Source organism: Littorina saxatilis, linkage group LG10, assembly GCF_037325665.1.
Source record: "Littorina saxatilis isolate snail1 linkage group LG10, US_GU_Lsax_2.0, whole genome shotgun sequence".
NCBI classification, from domain to species: Eukaryota; Metazoa; Mollusca; class Gastropoda; order Littorinimorpha; family Littorinidae; genus Littorina; species Littorina saxatilis.
Window position 1 is genome coordinate 32,701,171 of NC_090254.1, and position 20,174 is coordinate 32,721,344.

Sequence of the window (20,174 nt, forward strand, 5' to 3'; positions counted from 1 at the left end):
GCCTGGTTGCTTCCTGAGGCAGAGCAACAATTTTGTGCATCATTCTGTGCAGAGCAACAATTTTGTGCATCATTCTGTGCAGAGCAACAATTTTGTGCGTCTGTGCAAAGTTTGCGATTTTGTGCATCTGTGCAAATGTTGCGATTTTGTGCATCTGTGCAAAGTTTGTGATTTTGTGCATCTGTGCAAAGTTTGTGATTTTGTGCATCTGTGCAAAGTTTGTGATTTTGTGCATCTGTGCAAAGTTTGCGATTTTGTGCATCTGTGCAAAGTTTGCGATTTTGTGCATCAGTGCAAAGTTTGCGATTTTGTGCATCTGTGCAAAGTTTGCGATTTTGTGCATCTGTGCAAATGTTGCGATTTTGTGCATCTGTGCAAAGTTTGCGATTTTGTGCATCTGTGCAAAGTTTGCGATTTTGTGCATCTGGGCAAAGTTTGCGATTTTGTGCATCTGTGCAAAGTTTGCGATTTTGTGCATCTGTGCAAAGTTTGCGATTTTGTGCATCTGTGCAAAGTTTGCAATTTTGTGCATCTGTGCAAAGTTTGCGATTTTGTGCATCATTTTGTGCAAAGTTTGCGATTTTGTGCATCATTCTGTGCAAAGTTTGCGATTTTGTGCATCTGTGGAAAGTTTGCGATTTTGTGCATCTGTGCAAAGTTTGCGATTTTGTGCACCTGTGCAAAGTTTGCGATTTTGTTCATCATTCTGTGCAAAGTTTGCGATTTTGTGCATCTGTGCAAAGTTTGCGATTTTGTGCATCTGTGCAAAGTTTGCGATTTTGTGCATCTGTGCAAAGTTTGCGATTTTGTGCATCTGTGCAAAGTTTGCGATTTTGTGCATCTGTGCAAAGTTTGCGATTTTGTGCATCTGTGCAAAGTTTGCGACTTTGTGCATCTGTGCACAGTTTGCGATTTTGTGCATCTGTGCAAAATTTGCAATTTTGTGCACCTGTGCAAAGTTTGCGATTTTGTGCATCTGTGCAAAGTTTGCGATTTTGTGCATCTGGGCAAAGTTTGCGATTTTGTGCATCTGTGCAAAGTTTGCGATTTTGTGCATCTGGGCAAAGTTTGCGATTTTGTGCATCTGTGCAAAGTTTGCGATTTTGTGTATCTGTGCAAAGTAAGCATTTCTGTGCATGCTTAAAGTGTAACTAAACAGACATTTTGAAGTGTCAGCTTTACTGAATTGCTTTAATGTTTTGTCCAAATATAGACCTCTAGAAGCGATACTGGACGATTTTTCCAACGATTACTTTGTTTTCTGATTTACTACGATTTTTTTTTAAAAGAGTTGAACCCATTTCAGATTTAACTGATTATCTTTTCTTGACTTGGTACTTCCAAAGAACAGTGGTTCTTTGAGTTCCGGTTTTATGTTTTCACCAATCAGAATTTGGTTCCTAAATAAAATCGTCTGCTGCCTGTCCCAGCAGAGTCGGCAACAAGCACTGCTTGCCACATGTGTGATGTTACAAACAGAAATAGCCATAAATTGGGCAAGGTAGCAATGTAAATGAATTGGATGTAACTAATGTGCTTGTACTGCATCTCTGGCCTTTGAATTCACTCCAAATGTACTGGCTCAGCGTATGAGGCAACATCCTGTCGAAATCGGAAGCACGGGGCTGACTGGGCGATTATTATTTGAAGAGCATTCTGAAACGGATTGTAAGTACACTATTTTACATGTTCTCGACATTTCTGTTGATCTTTCCTTAACTTTAATTGTTTCCTTGATTTAAAACCCTAGTGATTGTATTTTCAGTTGTGATACTAAGCACGTATCTTTACCACAGTATCCGATCACTTCACACTTGAAGTTTGGAATGATGAAGTGGAATTATTTCTGGATCTAATTTATTCCTTGTTCCCCCCCTCTCTCCCCCCCCCCCCCCCCCCCCCCCCCTCTCGATTCCTTTTTTCGCCACATATGTATTGTCGTGTGGGGGGGTAGATGCTTGTACTGGATGATTATATTTAGTCAAGTTTTGACTAAATATTTTAACATCGAGGGGGAATCGAAACGAGGGTCGTGGTGTATGTGTGTCTGTGCGTGTGTGTGTGTGTGTGTGTGTGTGTGTGTGTAGAGCGATTCAGACTAAACTACTGGACCGATCTTTATGAAATTTGACATGAGAGTTCCTGGGTATGAAATCCCCGAACGTTTTTTTCATTTTTTTGATAAATGTCTTTGATGACGTCATATCCGGCTTTTCGTGAAAGTTGAGGCGGCACTGTCACGCCCTCATTTTTCAACCAAATTGGTTGAAATTTTGGTCAAGTAATCTTCGACGAAGCCCGGACTTCGGTATTGCATTTCAGCTTGGTGGTTTAAAAATTAATTAATGACTTTGGTCATTAAAAATCTGAAAATTGTAAAAAAAAATAAAAATTTATAAAACGATCCAAATTTACGTTTATCTTATTCTCCATCATTTGCTGATTCCAAAAACGTATAAATATGTTATATTCGGATTAAAAACAAGCTCTGAAAATTAAATATATAAAAATTATTATCAAAATTAAATTGTCGAAATCAATTTAAAAACACTTTCATCTTATTCCTTGTCGGTTTCTGATTCCAAAAACATATAGATATGATATGTTTGGATTAAAAACACGCTCAGAAAGTTAAAACAAAGAGAGGTACAGAAACGCGTGCTATCCTTCTTAGCGCAACTACTACCCCGCTCTTCTTGTCAATTTCACTGCCTTTGCCATGAGCGGTGGACTGACGATGCTACGAGTATACGGTCTTGCTGAAAAATGGCATTGCGTTCAGTTTCATTCTGTGAGTTCGACAGCTACTTGACTAAATATTGTATTTTCGCCTTACGCGACTTGTTATATTTAGTCAAGTTTTGACTAAATATTTTAACATCGAGGGGGAATCGAAACGAGGGTCGTGGTGTATGTGCGTGCGTGTGTGCGTGCGTGCGTGTGTGTGTGTGTGTGTGTGTGTGTGTGTGTGTGTGTAGAGCGATTCAGACTAAACTACTGGACCGATCTTTATGAAATTTGACATGAGAGTTCCTGGGTATGAAATCCCCGAACGTTTTTTTCATTTTTTTGATAAATGTCTTTGATGACGTCATATCCGGCTTTTCGTGAAAGTTGAGGCGGCACTGTCACGCCCTCATTTTTCAACCAAATTGGTTCAAATTTTGGTCAAGTAATCTTCGACGAAGCCCGGACTTCGGTATTGCATTTCAGCTTGGTGGCTTAAAAATTAATTAATGACTTTGGTCATTAAAAATCGGAAAATTGTAAAAAAAAATAAAAATGTATAAAACGATCCAAATTTACGTTTATCTTATTCTCCATCATTTGCTGATTCCAAAAACATATAAATATGTTATATTCGGATTAAAAACAAGCTCTGAAAATTAAATATATAAAAATTATTATCAAAATTAAATTGATAATTTAAAAAATAAATTTTTAAAAAGGAGGGTTAGGGTAACCCTAACCCTCTTTGGACTATCTGTATGCAATGCCCGCTATAGGTGGAAGACTTTTGTGGAAGCCATGGAAGAATACATCGCTGTTGTGCTGGTTCAGCTTGAGGTCCTGTCCTAGCGAATATCCTGCACACACAAAAACACGACTTTTTAAGCCACTTATGTTGCATTCCGTGACATAGCTTTGTTAAAACCGTGTGCCTGATAATAATCATATTAATGACAGATTTAGTTGATATACATATTTTTTAAGACACCCCATATAATATTGTTTGACAATCTCTTTCAACATAGTTTACGAATCACCAATGTGTATACAAACGCAAATAACCCACAGGTCAATGAATTACTTTCCAGAGACTCAGAGAGAGAGAGAGAGAGAGAGAGAGAGAGAGAGAGAGAGAGAGAGAGAGATTAAAACTAGAAAATGTGTGCTATATAAAACAAGGATAATCACTGTCAAATCTTTGCTTGTACCTGCATGGTGTTTACTACGCTATATACACAACCTGTTTTATTTTATTTATTTAATTGTGGTGGTTTTTTTGTGTGTTTTTTTTTTTTTGGGGGGGGGGGGATGTTTTGTGATGAGGTTTTTTTCAAAGCCTTTACTGCTTTAGCCATTGAATGCACTCGACTTCGATTTATTGTTCAGTGATGGGTAATTGTGTGATCAACTGTGTAAGTTAGTGATTGTTCTGGCTTCATACAATGACATTCCATTAATTTTATAAGTTTGTTAAAATCCTGTTGTTTTGTGTATGTGTGTGTGTGTTTCAGGCAAAAGCTGATCTTACAGTCCTAGTTGTATGCAGTACATCTGCTTCTTCGTTCAGGAATCAAAGTATACAATCTAAACCGATTATTTTGTTCAATAATGTTCAGCTTACCATCCCGAAGAAGGCAGTAACCAGGAACGTGTCGAGATATTGATTATAGATATTAACGTACCTAACCTGGTTACTGGTGTGTTTTCTTTTTATTTCAATAATGTAAATGTGTGACAACTTGCAGGGTACTTGATGTTGCAGTTCAGAGAAATTTTTCTGGCAAAAGACCTTTTATGGATCAAAGATCAAAGAAAACTTTTGTCGTGGTGCACAAGTCAATCAATTTGGTTGATACATAATTTGTGCTGCATTTTCCCTGGTTCCAAAACGTAGTATATATTACCACATGTCCTTACCTGTCATTGGCATCACATGATTCTCTGCAAGTCTTTTGTGGAAATACGTCATTTAACACTTGCACTTATACTAGGTGGCTGTGGAACGGTAGACATGCAACGACAACGAACAACAAAAGACAAAGAGTGGAGTACACTCATTTTTCTTAACATACGCCAAGTTTCTTTGGGAATGCTCCAAGTGAAAATCAGGGGTTCCTAGGCCTGATATCACAATTAAACAGCTTCTTCTCAGAATCAGGAGTGCAAAAACTGTTATATTGCAAGATGTCGTGACAAGAACAGACAGCAGCAGCAGCAGCAACAACAACATTGCTAAATCGTCGCTTTAACATCGCAGACAAAGCACGGCTACTGATACGACCAAAGCCACACTTCATGCACGATGGGCACATTGTTATGGCCAGCTTGTTAACGTGCGCATTGTGTATGTTTTACATAGAATTGAATGTGTTTGTCGTTGTGTCTGTCATCTATCCTAGTCGTTTGATTTAGAATAACGCAAACTTGTTAGAACATGTGTAGTGCTTCACATAAACCTAGGTACCTGTTTAACAAGTAAACTAATGTCAGAAGTAGATATTTACCTTGTTTGCCTTCGCGTTCGCTTTCTTGATAGCCCGCTGCAGCATTTGTATCACTTCCCTTGACATTCAAAACGCCACTGTATTTCTGAAAGGAAAATAAAGATATTGACCGAAACATCACACAAGTGGTATATCATGCTAGGTTTTGTTTACAGTGCCTGTTGTACGACCACATCTGATTGTAATTTAAATAAAGAAAAACTCCATTTATTACTTCTCTATTTGTGTGTGTTTGTGTGTGTGCAGGGGCGGATCACATCATTTTTAAGGGGGAGTTTCCACATTTCTTTTAGGGACAATTCGACGACGCGAGGCGTTTAGTTGAAGACGCGAAGCGTTCAACCTCCTTGGGGAGGGGGGGGGGGGGGGGGGGGGGGGGTCCGACAAATGTTGATAAAAACAAGGAAAATGGATCAATCTAAGCCAAGAAACATCCCCTAATACACCTTCCAAAAAAGTAAATATATTAAGAAGAAAAATTTGAATCAAAACAAGGACAATTGATTGATCTGGCGCAACCTGAGCAAACTAATTAGCCAACTTCTTTCCAAAATCGTCACTTAGAATACAAAGGCCGGCTCCTAAGTGGTCCGAAAACCCCGGAACCCCCCCTCCGGATCCGCCCAGTGTGTGTGTGTGTGTGTGTGTGTGTGTGTGTGTGTGTGTGTGTGTGTGTGTGTGTGACCGATAACCTTCTCTAAATTCTAATCGTTGCGTTTGCATGGTAATACATTTTTAATACTGGATATGCCCATGAAAAAATATCATTTCTTGTTCATGTCATTGTGTGTGTGTGGCCAGGACCGTGACTTCTGCTTGCCTCGACGTCTTCGGAAAAGATACAAAATGCCAGCAGGCGGTTCTTGGAGCACTCAGTATGCCGTCATCTGCAAACAAATAAATACAAATTATTCAATTGTGTAAATAAAGAACAATCATTTTAATATTATAACCAAAAAAATCATATAACTGTAGTCTTCACCAGAGACATCCACTACACTATCTTTAAATAAAACTGCCGTAAAAAATTGAACTACTATAAAACGTACCCCCACTCAGATCTATTTGGGATTATTCAAGTTTCAACCATGAAACGATGCCGGTTTGGACAGATCTGCTAGTTTGCCGCAAAAACTGAAATCAAAGGCGATCTTCAGAACTATTTCTAATCTTGCATTTGTGATTAATATAAAATACTGATCTTCCCAATAGAAGCTGATGTGTACATGTTACAGGGAATAAGAACATTTAGGGAATAAGCTTAATCACTGAAATTTTAAGGGAATAGGCCTCTTCCCTGTTTCAACTGGGGAGTAAGCTTATTCCCTGAGAAAATCAGGGATTTAGCTTATTCCCTGAAATGGGAGGTCATTTTTTTGACTTATTCCCTGATTAGTTTGAAACACACAAACAGAAAGACGTGTACATTTTATCATAAATAAATTCGATATCAGTGAGCTTTGATCACTCTTTAAAACCATCTTTTGCTTGGAAATGAGTTCTTTCTTGACTTTTACTCACTCTCTTGATAAATACAGAATGATTTCGTGAACTGTTGTCGGTGTTTGTGTTTTGATTTTTCCTCGGGCAGATTCAGTTCAATTGAAAAAGTCAGTCGAGTCTGTGATTCATATCAAGCAACATGGACGCGAAAGAACAAGTATTTCTTGAGGAAGTGCTAAAAAATAAGGACAAAGCAAATAGATTACTTATGACCAGAGATGAGTACCACAGAATTTTAGATGAAGTGAAGGAAGCAGCAGCAACAACAGCTACTAAAACCCAACATCAAAGGCACCTTCTAAGAAGGTATGAAATTCTTACCTGTGGGCAAGTATCCAAACTCGTTCTAAAGCGAAAGGACGAAACTGAGCAACCTAAACACTTCATATTTGTTGAGGAAATGTACGATGTTTTAAAGCGCATCCATGTTGTCACTGGCCATGGTGGCCGTGATAAAATGTTGAAAGAGGCTGGGAAAAAGTATGCAAACATAACAGAGGCCAGTGTCACTTTGTTCAAGTCTTTGTGCGTTCAGTGTCAGGAAAAAAAAAGAAGACCTACGATTAAAGGCATTGTTGTAAAGCCTCTCCTGTCAAAGTCGTTTGGATCAAGATCTCAAGTGGATTTAATTGACTATCAGTCACTTAAACAGGGAGGATACTCATGGGTTATGGTCTACCAGGAACATCTTACCAAGTTTTGCGTGCTTAGAGCCCTTACAACAAAACGAGCAGCAGAGGTGGCATACCAACTTTTAGACATTTTCCTTCTCTTCGGAGCCCCGCAAATTCTTCAAAGTGACAACGGTGCCGAGTTTTGTGCCAAAGTCATCACTGAGCTAAAAGAATTGTGGCCTGATTTGGTTCTTGTCCACGGGAAGCCCCGACATCCCCAGTCACAGGGGTCTGTTGAAAGAGCAAATTCCGACATTAAGGACATGATGACAACTTGGATGGCCGACAACAGCACAACAAACTGGACAGTGGGTTTGAAGTTTGTACAATTTCAAAAGAACAATAGCTATCACTCAGGTATAAAGCAAACACCATTTGCTGCATTGTTCGGTGCTGATGCCAAAATCGGGCTTACTTCAAGCAGCATCCCAAATGAAGTTCTTCAACGACTGCAAAGTGAGGATGACCTGCAGGCTGCTCTGGGATCTCCAGAGGCTGGATCCTCAACGCTCATGCTGGGATCTCCAGAGGCTGCACCCTCAACGACCGTGCTGGGATCTCCAGAGGCTGCATCCTCAACAATCGTGCTGGGATCTCCAGAGGCTGCACCCTCAACGATCGTGCCTGGACTTCCAACGTCCTTACTACAGCATGAGGTAAGCTGCTTATTTACTCTCTCTCTCTCAATATACTAGTCTCTCGTAAAAGGGCCTATCAGGCGCAAGAAAATCAGGCTGAAAGGATGGTGAAAAGAAGCAAGCGAATATTTCCTGAAGCTGAAGTTGGAGACTCGGTGACAGTCCCAATACCAGCAGTTGACCGTGGGAGATCTGACCCAAGAAACTTGATTGGCATAATCAAAGACAAAGACGACAAAGGCCTGTACACAATTGTGGTTAAAAGTGGGGTGCTCCAAGGCAAATATTCACGAAATCAATTTGATGTTTGCACATATTCCATGCACAATATACAGGATATGAACGAGGAATGTTCTATTTCACTACGAGCAGCTGTGAGGCAAGAGTCGAACTGTGGGGGACAGGGGTACATAAAATGTAAATTTTGTTATTCCCTGTAACATATACACATGACCAGGACAAGGTATTTCGTCACAGGGCATTTACGCAGACGTCGCAGTTCAAAATATCGTTTTAGATCTGATTTTGTACAGCAGCCTGTGTGATTCAGAATCGTCTGCCCTTTTTCGGTTTAACATTTTATGGACGATTCCTATGAGACTGCTCAATCATAACTGATGACAAATTCAGAAACAGATGATGGTTTCAAGTAGGCTACAGTAATGATTCGTTAAAAATGTCAAGCCACTCGTCGACCATTCACACTCAAAGAACCCAAGCCAAATCTGCTCTGGTTCCGAGCAGCTTTTTCCAACTGAGACCCTAATTGTTACGCATCTGCCGCGAAAAGATAGACCACAAACAAGCGGCACTGTACCATGCTTTCGTTTATGTTGCTAAACAGATTAAATGTGCATTGTAAATGTGTTTACAGCAAAGAAATGCATCCTTACTTACCAAAAAATACTGGTAGCACGTTCATTGTACCTGCGTCTTCTTACCAAAACCTATCGATATATTTGTTTACGATATATTTGTAATTACTAACCGTTAACTATATTTCAAAAATCTGAAATGACTTTTTAGAATCAAAGAAAGATTCGCGAAAACGATTGACTTCAGAAAATAAGCAATATTTTTCTAAACCATGAAATAAAAATGGAAAACTCCGTTTGATCTTTTATTTTGGTAGATTAATGACAACAGCCGGAACTGAAAGTACCAGAACCAAAAATTAAGGGCATTAATCATGTAAACTAAGAAGATTGTCGTTCCTGGTGCGCACTTCACATGTCCGTTAAACAGTGTCAGAGTAAGAGAAAAAAAAATTCGCAGTTCGACAGTATTTGAGGCCCTTTTTCATATCAAAGTGTAAAGTTTGCTGAACGATTTTTTTCCTTTTTGCTTGTTTAGTTACACTTTAAATCCCCGATTGAAACTAGCATTGGTTACAAAATAAATTCACCCCCCGCAAAAAAATGCCAGGCAGCTCATTTGTGTCTGTGTGTGTACACGTACAAGTGCTCTTGTTGGTGTATCTTCGTTGGTTTGTATGATAGTTTACACGAGAAGGGATGTATCTTTACTTTAACTTGAACGACACGCCATGGACATTAGAAACTTAAAGCTAATAGTTGGTGTCTGAATGTCCAAATGGGGCTCTATTTTGGCTCACGTGAACGTGATATTTTCGTAACCAGCCTCGGTGCGTGCGAGCATTGTGTGATTTGTGACAGCATTATTCTGAAATGTGTTCAAAAACGGTAACCTGCGTCACTACATGCATAGATACATACGCAGATGCTGACATTCTCGTCTCCTAATGTGGATATATGGGAATCTCTCTGTCTCTGTCTCTGTCTCTGTCTCTGTCTCTGTCTCTCTCTCTCTCTCTCACGCACACAAACACACACACACACACACACACACACACACACACACATACACGCGCACACGAACGCACGCACAAACACACACACAGCACACACACACACACACACACACAATTCACACACTCAAGCAAACACACACACACGCGCACGCGCACACACACATACGCGCACCACACACACACACACACACACACACACACACACACACACACAAACAAACACACACGCCCCACACACGCACGCAAACACACACACGCACACACACACACACACACGCACACACACACACACACACACACACACACACACACACACATACATACACACATACGTGTCTGAGGGGGGATATCTGGACATTTGCCGCAAAGAAATATGTGTTATATCTGGACTTGTTTATTTCTAAAGCTACAGACACGGAGTGCGAGTGTAAACATGTGTTAGACTTTAAGAATACTTGTTGAGAAAAAAAAGTAAAAACACTAATTATTGAAAGTTACACAGCTAAAAATAGAGATTCTGAAACACGTGTTATATCTGGACATCCGCCACCTAAAAGTGAGTGATAGCCGGACATATGACCGGAAAGCTGTAAATACTATCAACTTTATCAAAATAGCGTTACATATGCGTGGTAGTACAAAAAAAGCTACCATGCAGTAATCCCAATTTTTGTTTTTTGACAGGGACAAACCAAGGGGAACTTTAACGCCTCTCGGCGTATTATTTTGAGACAAATGTCTCCGCAGCTGATAGTTGGTAGACTTTATTGGATGTCGTTATTCAAATGCAATCCGCCAGAGACAGAAAGCTTAGAAAGGAATTACGTTGTATTGTTTTCCTGCTTTGCCTGGCTCAGGTCGGGAAATTCAGGACCGAAATGACCCAAGGTGCAACTCATTCCTTTTAATGAGTTTCAAGTTTCTTATAAAAGTTTTCGCAGCTGTTGGTAGACTTTATTGGATGTCGTTATTCATATGTATCCGTCAGAGACAGAGAGCTTAAAAAGGAATTACGTAATTGGTAGACTTTATTGGATGTCGTTATTCGAATGCAAACCGTCAGAAACAGACAGCTTAGAAAGGAATTACGTTGTATTGTTTTCCTGCTTTGCCTGGCTCAGGTCGGGAAATTCAGGACCGAAATGACCCAAGGTGCAACTCATTCCTTTTGATGAGTTTCAAGTTTCTTAAAAGTTTTCGCAGCTGTTGGTAGACTTTATTGGATGTCGTTATTCAAATGTATCCGTCAGAGACAGAGAGCTTAGAAAGGAATTACGTAATTGGTAGACTTTATTGGATGTCGTTATTCAAATTACAAACCGCCACAGACAGAAAGCTTAGAATGTTTTTGTTTTTGTGGGTTTTTTTGCGCATGAAAAGACTTCAGGCCAGATTTTCTTTACAAAACCGGGGAGGTAGGGTAGGGGAAGGTTATTTATTTTTTTTTTTTAGCATGAAAAGACTAGGTGTCTAAAGCAGAGTTCCACTATACTTTTTGGTTTGAAACGTTCACAAATGCTTTGGGTATTACCAAATGTAGGCAACTAGATGCTACAATGAATATATATATATATATATATATATCGCAATAATTGATCATTTATGTCAAAAAGTGGAGATTTGTGCGCATGTTCGGGGTTATGCTCGATACAGACTAACACAGAACACCCAAACCCTAATGGGGAGCTGGGCCAATGTAAAAGCAATGTTTTGGCGTCAAAACATTTTTCAGATTGCTTCTAGATTTCTCTCAAAATTAATTAACTAGTTTAATCGATGTGCCAGCTCTGAGCAATAACAAAATGGGCGGAGCTTAGGTTTGTTCCAGCTCTGACGCAATTCGCAAAAACGGACAATATAAAAAACGCTGGCGCTGGACCCGAGTACTCTTCAGACTGGCTCGCTCCCCCAGTATGAAAGTTTTTGTCTTGTGCACGTGGATTAAAAAAAAAATATATATATATATATATTATTTATTTATTTTACACAATTAAAAAAATTATTAGAGTAAAATAAACATTAAAACGTTCATAATAAACAAAAGTAAACAAGAATTTAAAAAAAGAAAAAAAGAATAGACCGCCCATGCCGGGAATCGAACCCGGATCACTTTGGCACAGTATGAAAGTTTTTGTCTTGTGCACGTGGATTAAAAAAAAAATATATATATATATTTCTTTATTTTACACAATTAAAAAAATTATTAGAGTAAAATAAAACATTAAAACGTTCATAATAAACAATAGTAAACAAAAATTTAAAAAAATAAAAAAATTGACCGCCCATGCCGGGATTCGAACCCGGATCCCTTTGGCCACCAAGCCACCATCTTGAATCACTGACACTGTGTGTCCCTGTCGCTCTCTCTCGTGCTCTCTTGTCTCTCTTTCAGTCTCACCGAGACCAAACACTGCATTGTTGTTTCTTTGCCGAGACCAAATCCCCGCACCCGCTGGCTGGCTTGCAAATCATGCTTTTCTCGTCACTGTGTGACGTATTCGGCTCTTCTATAGCCGAACGGCTGTTCTATCCCACCGCGAATCGCGCCCACCGTTAAGAGTCGTTTTTGTGGATTATTTGGCATTTAGGTCCCAGGTAACATTATGAAGTTTTAATACGATCAATCGGACCTATTATCAAGTTAGTGTATCAACTTTTGAACGAGCTGCGCCTAGTAGTTTCCCAGCAATAAGCTGTTAAGTCGAGACAGACAGACACACACACACACAGACACCCAATTAAAATCTGTTGGACCCTAGTACTGCGTACTCGGGGATAAGGCCCGTATAGATGAAATAATTATGTACTCCTGATGATAGAGTAGCATAATTATATTTAACACTTCCTATCAGTGGATGCATCAAAGTGGTGAAATCTGCTTGTTATGCGGCAAAAACGAAATGTTCCAGCTCTGAGGTATTTGATCTCCCTTTCCCTGTCGCGATATAACCTTCGTGGTTGAAAACGTCGTTAAACACCAAATAAAGAAAGAAAGAAAGAGCCGGGGGAGTAACGAGCCGGGGGAGTAACGAGCTGATCCCGAATATATGATAAATGTTATGACGTTATGTTTTAAAATAAAGTCTTGAGACAGGAGTTCCACTGTAGCATACACAGGCTAGGGTATGATTTAAAGGCAAAAGTGTTTTTTTTAAAGTTTTTTTAAAGAAGTACAGGTTATTTACATTTTGTGGTGTAAGTTAGACACGAAACCAGCACAACATAGTAGCAGAATGATAATACATGTATTTTGAAGGAATATGGAGCCTTGGTGGACAAAACAAACAACAAAAACCACTACTACCACAACATTTACTTTTTTTTAATATCAAAGTTCTAAGAGAAGATTTTTTTCTAAAAACTGAGCTTGATTTACAAAACCTGACTGATACAAAAGCATAAAATCCAATATATGTCAGCAAACATAAAAACAACAAAAATATTAGTTTTAATTTAAAAATCTAGCTACCGGCCCCCGTGGCACAGTGGTTAGCGCATCGGACTGCGGGCCGGGAGATCGTGGTTCGAATCCCATAAGGGGTGCGGGTTTTTTTTCGAGCTTCGATCGGCTCCTACCCAGAGTGGAAGTGCTAAAGTTACAATGGGAAGGTTGTTGTGTGTGTGCGTGCGTGCGTGCGTGCGTGCGTAGAGCGATTCAGAGTAAACTACTGGACCGACCGATCTATATGAAATTTTACATGAGAGTTCCTGGGTATGATATCCCCAGACGTTTTTTTTTATTTTTTGGATAAATGTCTTTGATGACGTCATATCCGGCTTTTCGTGAAAGTTGAGGCGGCACGATTAAAATGTAAGAAATCGATCCAAAAATGATGTCATCTTATTCGTGATCATTTTCTGATTTCCAAAACATATATATATATATATGATAGGTTGTATTCAAAACAAGCTCCGAAAGTTAACAAGAATACAGAAAAGCGCGCTTTCCTGCTTAGCACAATACGCCACCGCGCTAATCTGGCGTGTCAATATCACTACGTTTTGCACGTGAAAGGTGAGCGATTTCCTTCACGCGGGGATTGACGAAGCTGTACTGTCTTGATGAAAAAATACAGTGCGTTCAGTTTCACCCCGTGAGTTCGACAGCTTGACTAAAATAATGTAGTAATTTCGCCTCACGCGCCTCAAAACTTGACTAAATGTTTTACCGTAGAGGGGTGAATCGAGACGAGGGTGTGGTGTATGTGTGTGTGTGTGTGTGTGTGTGTGTGTGTGGGGAGAAAACTACTAGACCGATCTTCATGAAATTTTACATGGGAGTTCCTGGGTATGATATCCCCAGACGTTTTTTTCATTTTTTTGATAAATGTCTTTGATGACGTCATATCCGGCTTTTCGTGAAAGTTGAGGCGGCACTGTCATGCTCTCATTTTTAAACCAAACTGGTTGAAAGTTTGGTCAAGTAATCTTCGACGACGCCCGGACTTTGGTATTGCATTTCAGCTTGAAGGCTTAAAAATTAATTACTGAGTTCATTAAAGTTGTCATTAAAATCGATTTTTCGCAAACAGATTTCAAATTGATTGCATCGTATTCTTCATGACATTCTGAATCTAAAAATATATACATATGTCATGTTTACTTTTAAAATGTGATCACAATTAACGAAAATAGATTAATTAGTCTTACGATTAAAATTAATTTAATAAATCGATCCAAAAATGATTTCATCTTATTCTTTATCGTTTCCTGATTCCAAAAACATATAGATATGATAGGTTGTATTCAAAACAAGATCAGAAAGTTAACACGAATACAGAAAAGCGCGCTTTCCTGCTTAGCACAATACGCTACCGCGCTATTCTGGCGTGTGCATATCAATGCGTTTTGCACGTGGGAGGTGAGCGATTTCCTTCTCGCGGGGATTGACGAAGCTGGACTGTCTTAGTGCAGAAATACAGTGCGTTCAGTTTCATTCCGTGAGTTCGACAGCTTGACTTAATGTAGTTATTTCGCCTTACGCGACTTATTTTTTGTTAGCGTGTTTGATTGTTTGTTTGTTTACTCATTTTATTGCAAACGTATATTGTTAAAAACACTGATGATTCTGTAGGATTACTACGCGACACTGCTGCACAAACGCCTGATCCAGGGCTCAGTGCTGAAAGTGACAGCAGGCACGTGGGACACGCTACGAGTGTACGCCCATTGCGCCAACCACGCCCAGTCAGTGTTTGTAGAGAGGACACGCTATGGGTGTACGCCCATTGCGCCAACCACGCCCAGTCAGTATTTATAGAGAAGACACACTATGGGTGTACGCCCATTGCGCCAACCACGCCCAGTCAGTATTTGTAGAGAGGACACGCTATGGGTGTACGCCCATTGCGCCAACCACGCCCAGTCAGTATTTATAGAGAGGACACGCTATGGGTGTACGCCCATTGCGCCAACCACGCCCAGTCAGTATTTGTAGAGAGGACACGCTATGGGTGTACGCCCATTTCGCCAACCACCCCCAGTCACTATTTGTCGAGAGGACACGCTATGGGTGTACGCCCATTGCGCCAACCACGCCCAGTCAGTATTTGTAGAGAGGACACGCTATGGGTGTACGCCCATTGCGCCAACCACGCCCAGTCAGTATTTATAGAGAGGACACGCTATGGGTGTACGCCCATTGCGCCAACCACGCCCAGTCAGTGTTTGTAGAGAGGACACGCTATGGGTGTACGCCCATTGCATGCACCAACCACGTCCAGTCAGTATTTGTAGAGAGGACACGCTATGGGTGTACGCCTATTGCGCCAACCACGCCCAGTCAGCATTTGTAGAGAGGACACGCTATGGATGTACGCCCATTGCGCCAACCACGCCCAGTCAGTATTTATAGAGAGGACACGCTATGAGTGTACGCCCATTGCATGCACCAACCACGCCCAGTCAGTATTTGTAGAGAGGACACGCTATGGGTGTACGGCCATTGCGCCAACCACCACCAGTCACTATTTGTAGAGAGGACACGCTATGGGTGTACGCCTATTGCGCCAACCACGCCCAGTCAGCATTTGTAGAGAGGACACGCTATGGGTGTACGCCCATTGCATGCACCAACCACGCCCAGTCAGTGTTTGTAGAGAAGACACACTATGGGTGTACGCCCATTGCACCAACCACGCCCAGCCAGTATTTGTAGAGAGGACACACTATGGGTGTACGCCCATTGCGCCAACCACGCCCAGTCAGTATTTGTAGAGAGGACACGCTATGGGTGTACGCCCATTGCGCCAACCACGCCCAGTCAGTATTTATAGACAGTGTTGGATGCAGGGAGCTGCACCGTGCACCCCTTACATAATCCTTTGACCACATTTTGATAGAAATGAAATGGAAAACAGTTAAATTACCACCACCCCTTTCCACACAAAAATGGAAACAATGAAACAAATGCACAACCAAAAACAAAGAAATTGGGAGATATTTGATAGAAATTCATATTATATTTTAGATACGCTATGCACACATCTTACAAGCTATGAATTAGACTGTATACCTCTGCTGTACTGAACCATACTTAAACAATAATCTACAGCATCAACACCCAATGCCCAGGTTATCAATCTAATACAGGATTTACTCTATTATGTCTCTGATGTGTTTTCTCTGTATGGGAACTTGTCTGGGCAATAGCCATCAGCAACACGCTTCTGCTATAACTGATCAATTTCAACCTGACATGCGTTTTTGACATGATGCATCATCTGTGTCACATGTAAGCAACCCATCAGGGGCGGTCACTGTCATCATCCTTAACCTTCAGAACCATGGTGCAAGCTTGACCTTCAGCCAGTTTCAAGGTCAGCAGATGCAAGTGTACCTGCTGACCCCTGGTGACAGTCACGGACTCAACTCAAAGTCAGTGTTATGTGTGTTTGTGTGTGTGTGTTTGTGTTTGTGTGTGTGTGTGTGTGGTTTTTTCGTGTGTGTATGTATGTGTTCGTGTGTGTGTGTGTGTGGGTATGTGTGTGTGTGTGTGTGTGTGTGTGTGTGTGTGTGTGTGTGTGTGTTTGTGTGTGTGTGTGTGTGTGTGTGTGTCGTCCACTGGAATTGAGTATCTCACATTTGTGTATTAGGTGTTGCTCACCGTACTAATTTCTTTTCTCTTTTTCTCTGTTTCTAGAACTGTTGCACTGAACGGGAAGCGACTAGGGCTGAACAACGGACAATTGCCCCCCTTGAATCCGACAACCCATACAGGATCGGTTGCTATGGCAGCCAGGTCCTTTGGCTTTGTTGTCTTCCCGCATGCAAATGTTGCACTTTGCAAACACTGAAATTGTGATCTTTGTTCTATTTTGCTTTCTGGTCGAATTAAATATGTCATTCAGTGACCTCGTGAGAGTGAATCGGGCATTTGTGTTTAAAAGCGCATATATGTTTATCTCTACATGTGTGACAGAGACCGCCCATGTGTAAACTAAACCGTATCTTCACACGTGTGTATGTCAAGTAAATGAGGTCAAGGGTTCAAATGTTAACCCCGAAAAAGGCACCGCCAGACAATGTTCTTACAACTAAGTTTGCATGCCGAAGAATATATTATTGTTTTGTGTCTTTTTCATTTTTCATACTTCCCTCTGTTATCTCCCCTGCTCCCGCAACCATCACGAAACAAACAATACTTTCCCTTATCCTGCCGAACACGTGGATCAAACAGTTCTCTCCCTTACACCACTTTTAGATCAGTGCTTCAAACATTGATCAATCGGTTGTCTCTCTTACACCACTTTTAGATCAGTGCTTCAAACATTGATCAATCGGTTGTCTCTCTTACACCACTTTTAGATCAGTGCTTCAAACATTGATCAATCGGTTCTCTCCCTTATCCCGCCTAACACCACTGATCTACAAAAATAATTATTTTTTGATCAATATGCCTAACATCCGGAGGAAACAATTCACTCCCGGCGTATACCGCCTCATTAATGGGCGAACGGTTCTCTCCCTTATACCATGACGGGGAGATAGCTTAGTCGGTACACAGGCGGAAGGTATCGTCCACTGGACTACTACTATCACAGAAAGACTACAAGGTACGTCACTCACCTTCGAGTCTTCTGTGTTCTTGGAGTCGCTTCCTGGGGAAAAATATTGTTCAAGACGGTTTGCCTCTTCCTACAGTCTGTGTAAGGTCAAATAAATACAGTTGAATGATTGTTTGAACTGTATGTACCTTTAATTTTCAGCTTCTGTCCCTTGCAGGTTGTTTTTAACCATCATTTGGACGAATCTTCGTTTGCGAGCCGCTAATATCCACTTCGTTTCAAATCATGCATCCGCACCGAATATGCATACCAGCGCTCATTGGTCTAAAACATATGTAAATATTGTGCAGCGAAGGGAAGCTACCCACGGGAAAATAATCATCGAATATCCTGTTATTAACCAATGAGCGCTGGTATGCATATTCGGTGCGGTTGCATGATTTGAAACGAAGTGGATATTAGCGGCTCTTTCTCGTCCCAACCAATATGGGACTCCCCCTAACCCGCGGGGGGAAGGGCGAGCTGTGTTGTAAACACCTGTGATGGGGGGTGGGAGGTGGAGAAGAAGGGGTGCTCAGGCAGGAAGCATTCACATAGAGACGCCAAGTCAGGGGTTGTAGTAACGTGACTTTTATTTTAATATATATACCAGAATGCAGTGTAGTTCTTTCCTCAATATACAGCCGCACACAACTCGTCGGAACTTGAAACACGATCCCGGTCGAAAGTGACTTCGCTGATGTAAAACCAACTCTAAAACGCACGCGCCAGCACGCGCTACCTTGAACCATAACACTTATATACTTTATTTTTATATTTCTAGTTAGTTCATCGTCCATTCTCACATAATACAAAATTTCAAACTTCAATGATGAAAAATACGGAAGTTATGACGAGTTTAAGGAGAGCTAATGCACTACTCTCAAATCCGACGATTTCTCTATGATTGACTAAACAGCGTGCTACCACTTTGAAGTAGACGCTACCCAGTGATCCATAACACTTACATAATTTATGTTTATAGTCTATATAGTTCATTGTCCATTCTTACATAATACAAAATTTCAAGCTTGAGTGTTGAACATTTCAGTAGTTATGACGGGTTTTAGGCGAGCTAATGCGCTACTCTCAAGTCCGACAAAATCCGGCAGTGACTAAAACTGCGCGCTACCAATTTTAAGTGGACGCTACTGAGATTCATAGCTGTTTTTGATTTATCTGTATGTTTCTAGTCATTCCATCGTCAGTTCTTACATTATACAAAATTTCAAACCGTTCAGTGTGACAGTGATAAAATTTACGATAGCTAAGACGCGTTATAGGAGAGCTATCCTAAGGCCGTGGCTCCATGTCCGACAATCGTCGGATTTGAGAGTAGTGCATTAGCTCTCCTTAAACTCGTCATAACTTCCGTATTTTTCATCATTGAAGTTTGAAATTTTGTATTATGTGAGAATGGACGATGAACTAACTAGAAATATAAAAATAAAGTATATAAGTGCTATGGTTCAAGGTAGCGCGTGCTAGCGCGTGCTGGCGCGTAGTTTAGGCGGACCCCTAAAACGTGTACACAAAGTCCCTTCAACAATCCTCGAATCAATCCTTCGCCAAAATACGGTTATAATGGCCCATTAAACTACACTCCTTGCCTTGATTATAACAGAACCACGAACATCGTTCAACTACAACTGGAACATCACAATCCAAGATACGCTCACTGACACGTCCTAACACTTCGAAATCACACCGGGTACTCATCAAGCCCACGCTCTCATTCTGCCTCTCGCGCGCGCACTCATTCAAACAGTCAACCAATCAAAAACCAGCCTCCATACACACCCACGATTAGCTACAACACACAATACTCCTAGCAGGAGACACAACTTGGGTCAGGGGAAGATAATTAAACAGGGACAGATAGAGGGACAAAGAAATGACCGGGAGTAACTTTAAAATAACTTTGGTGACAGAGTACACATTGTCACACACCGAAGCACGTAAATCACGAAGCCGAATTTCACACATTCCAGGGCCAACTCCGCAGCAGTCCATTGACTCCACGTGTGTGGCCATTGACAGTGGCAGTGACAGTATAAGAACAGAGAGCAATACAGCGGGACCTGTCGAACATCAGCTGGCTGAAGCTGAGAGGTTTGCCTTACAAAGGGACTACAACCTCGAGGTAGTAAAATCGCTCGCTTCAGAACTGACCCTCAACCTCACGACGCGAAAGGAACTGAAGTCTATGCAAGATAAAACAAGGAACACTTTTCTGACCAGAGTGGTGT

At 40.9% G+C, this 20,174-nt stretch overlaps 1 protein-coding gene across 1 annotated transcript in view; it reads left to right on the plus strand.

The window, feature by feature from the left end:
• LOC138978612 (heparanase-like) overlaps positions 1 to 17,247 on the plus strand; it is a 41,521-nt gene extending 24,274 nt beyond the window's left edge. The window contains exons 9-11 of the mRNA XM_070351374.1: positions 14,955 to 15,067; positions 16,619 to 16,756; positions 17,022 to 17,247. Coding sequence (XP_070207475.1) covers positions 14,955 to 15,067; positions 16,619 to 16,756; positions 17,022 to 17,175 — 405 coding nt within the window. The 3' untranslated portion in view covers positions 17,176 to 17,247. The remainder of the gene's footprint in view (positions 1 to 14,954; positions 15,068 to 16,618; positions 16,757 to 17,021) is intronic.
• The last annotated feature ends 2,927 nt before the right edge of the window (positions 17,248 to 20,174 follow it).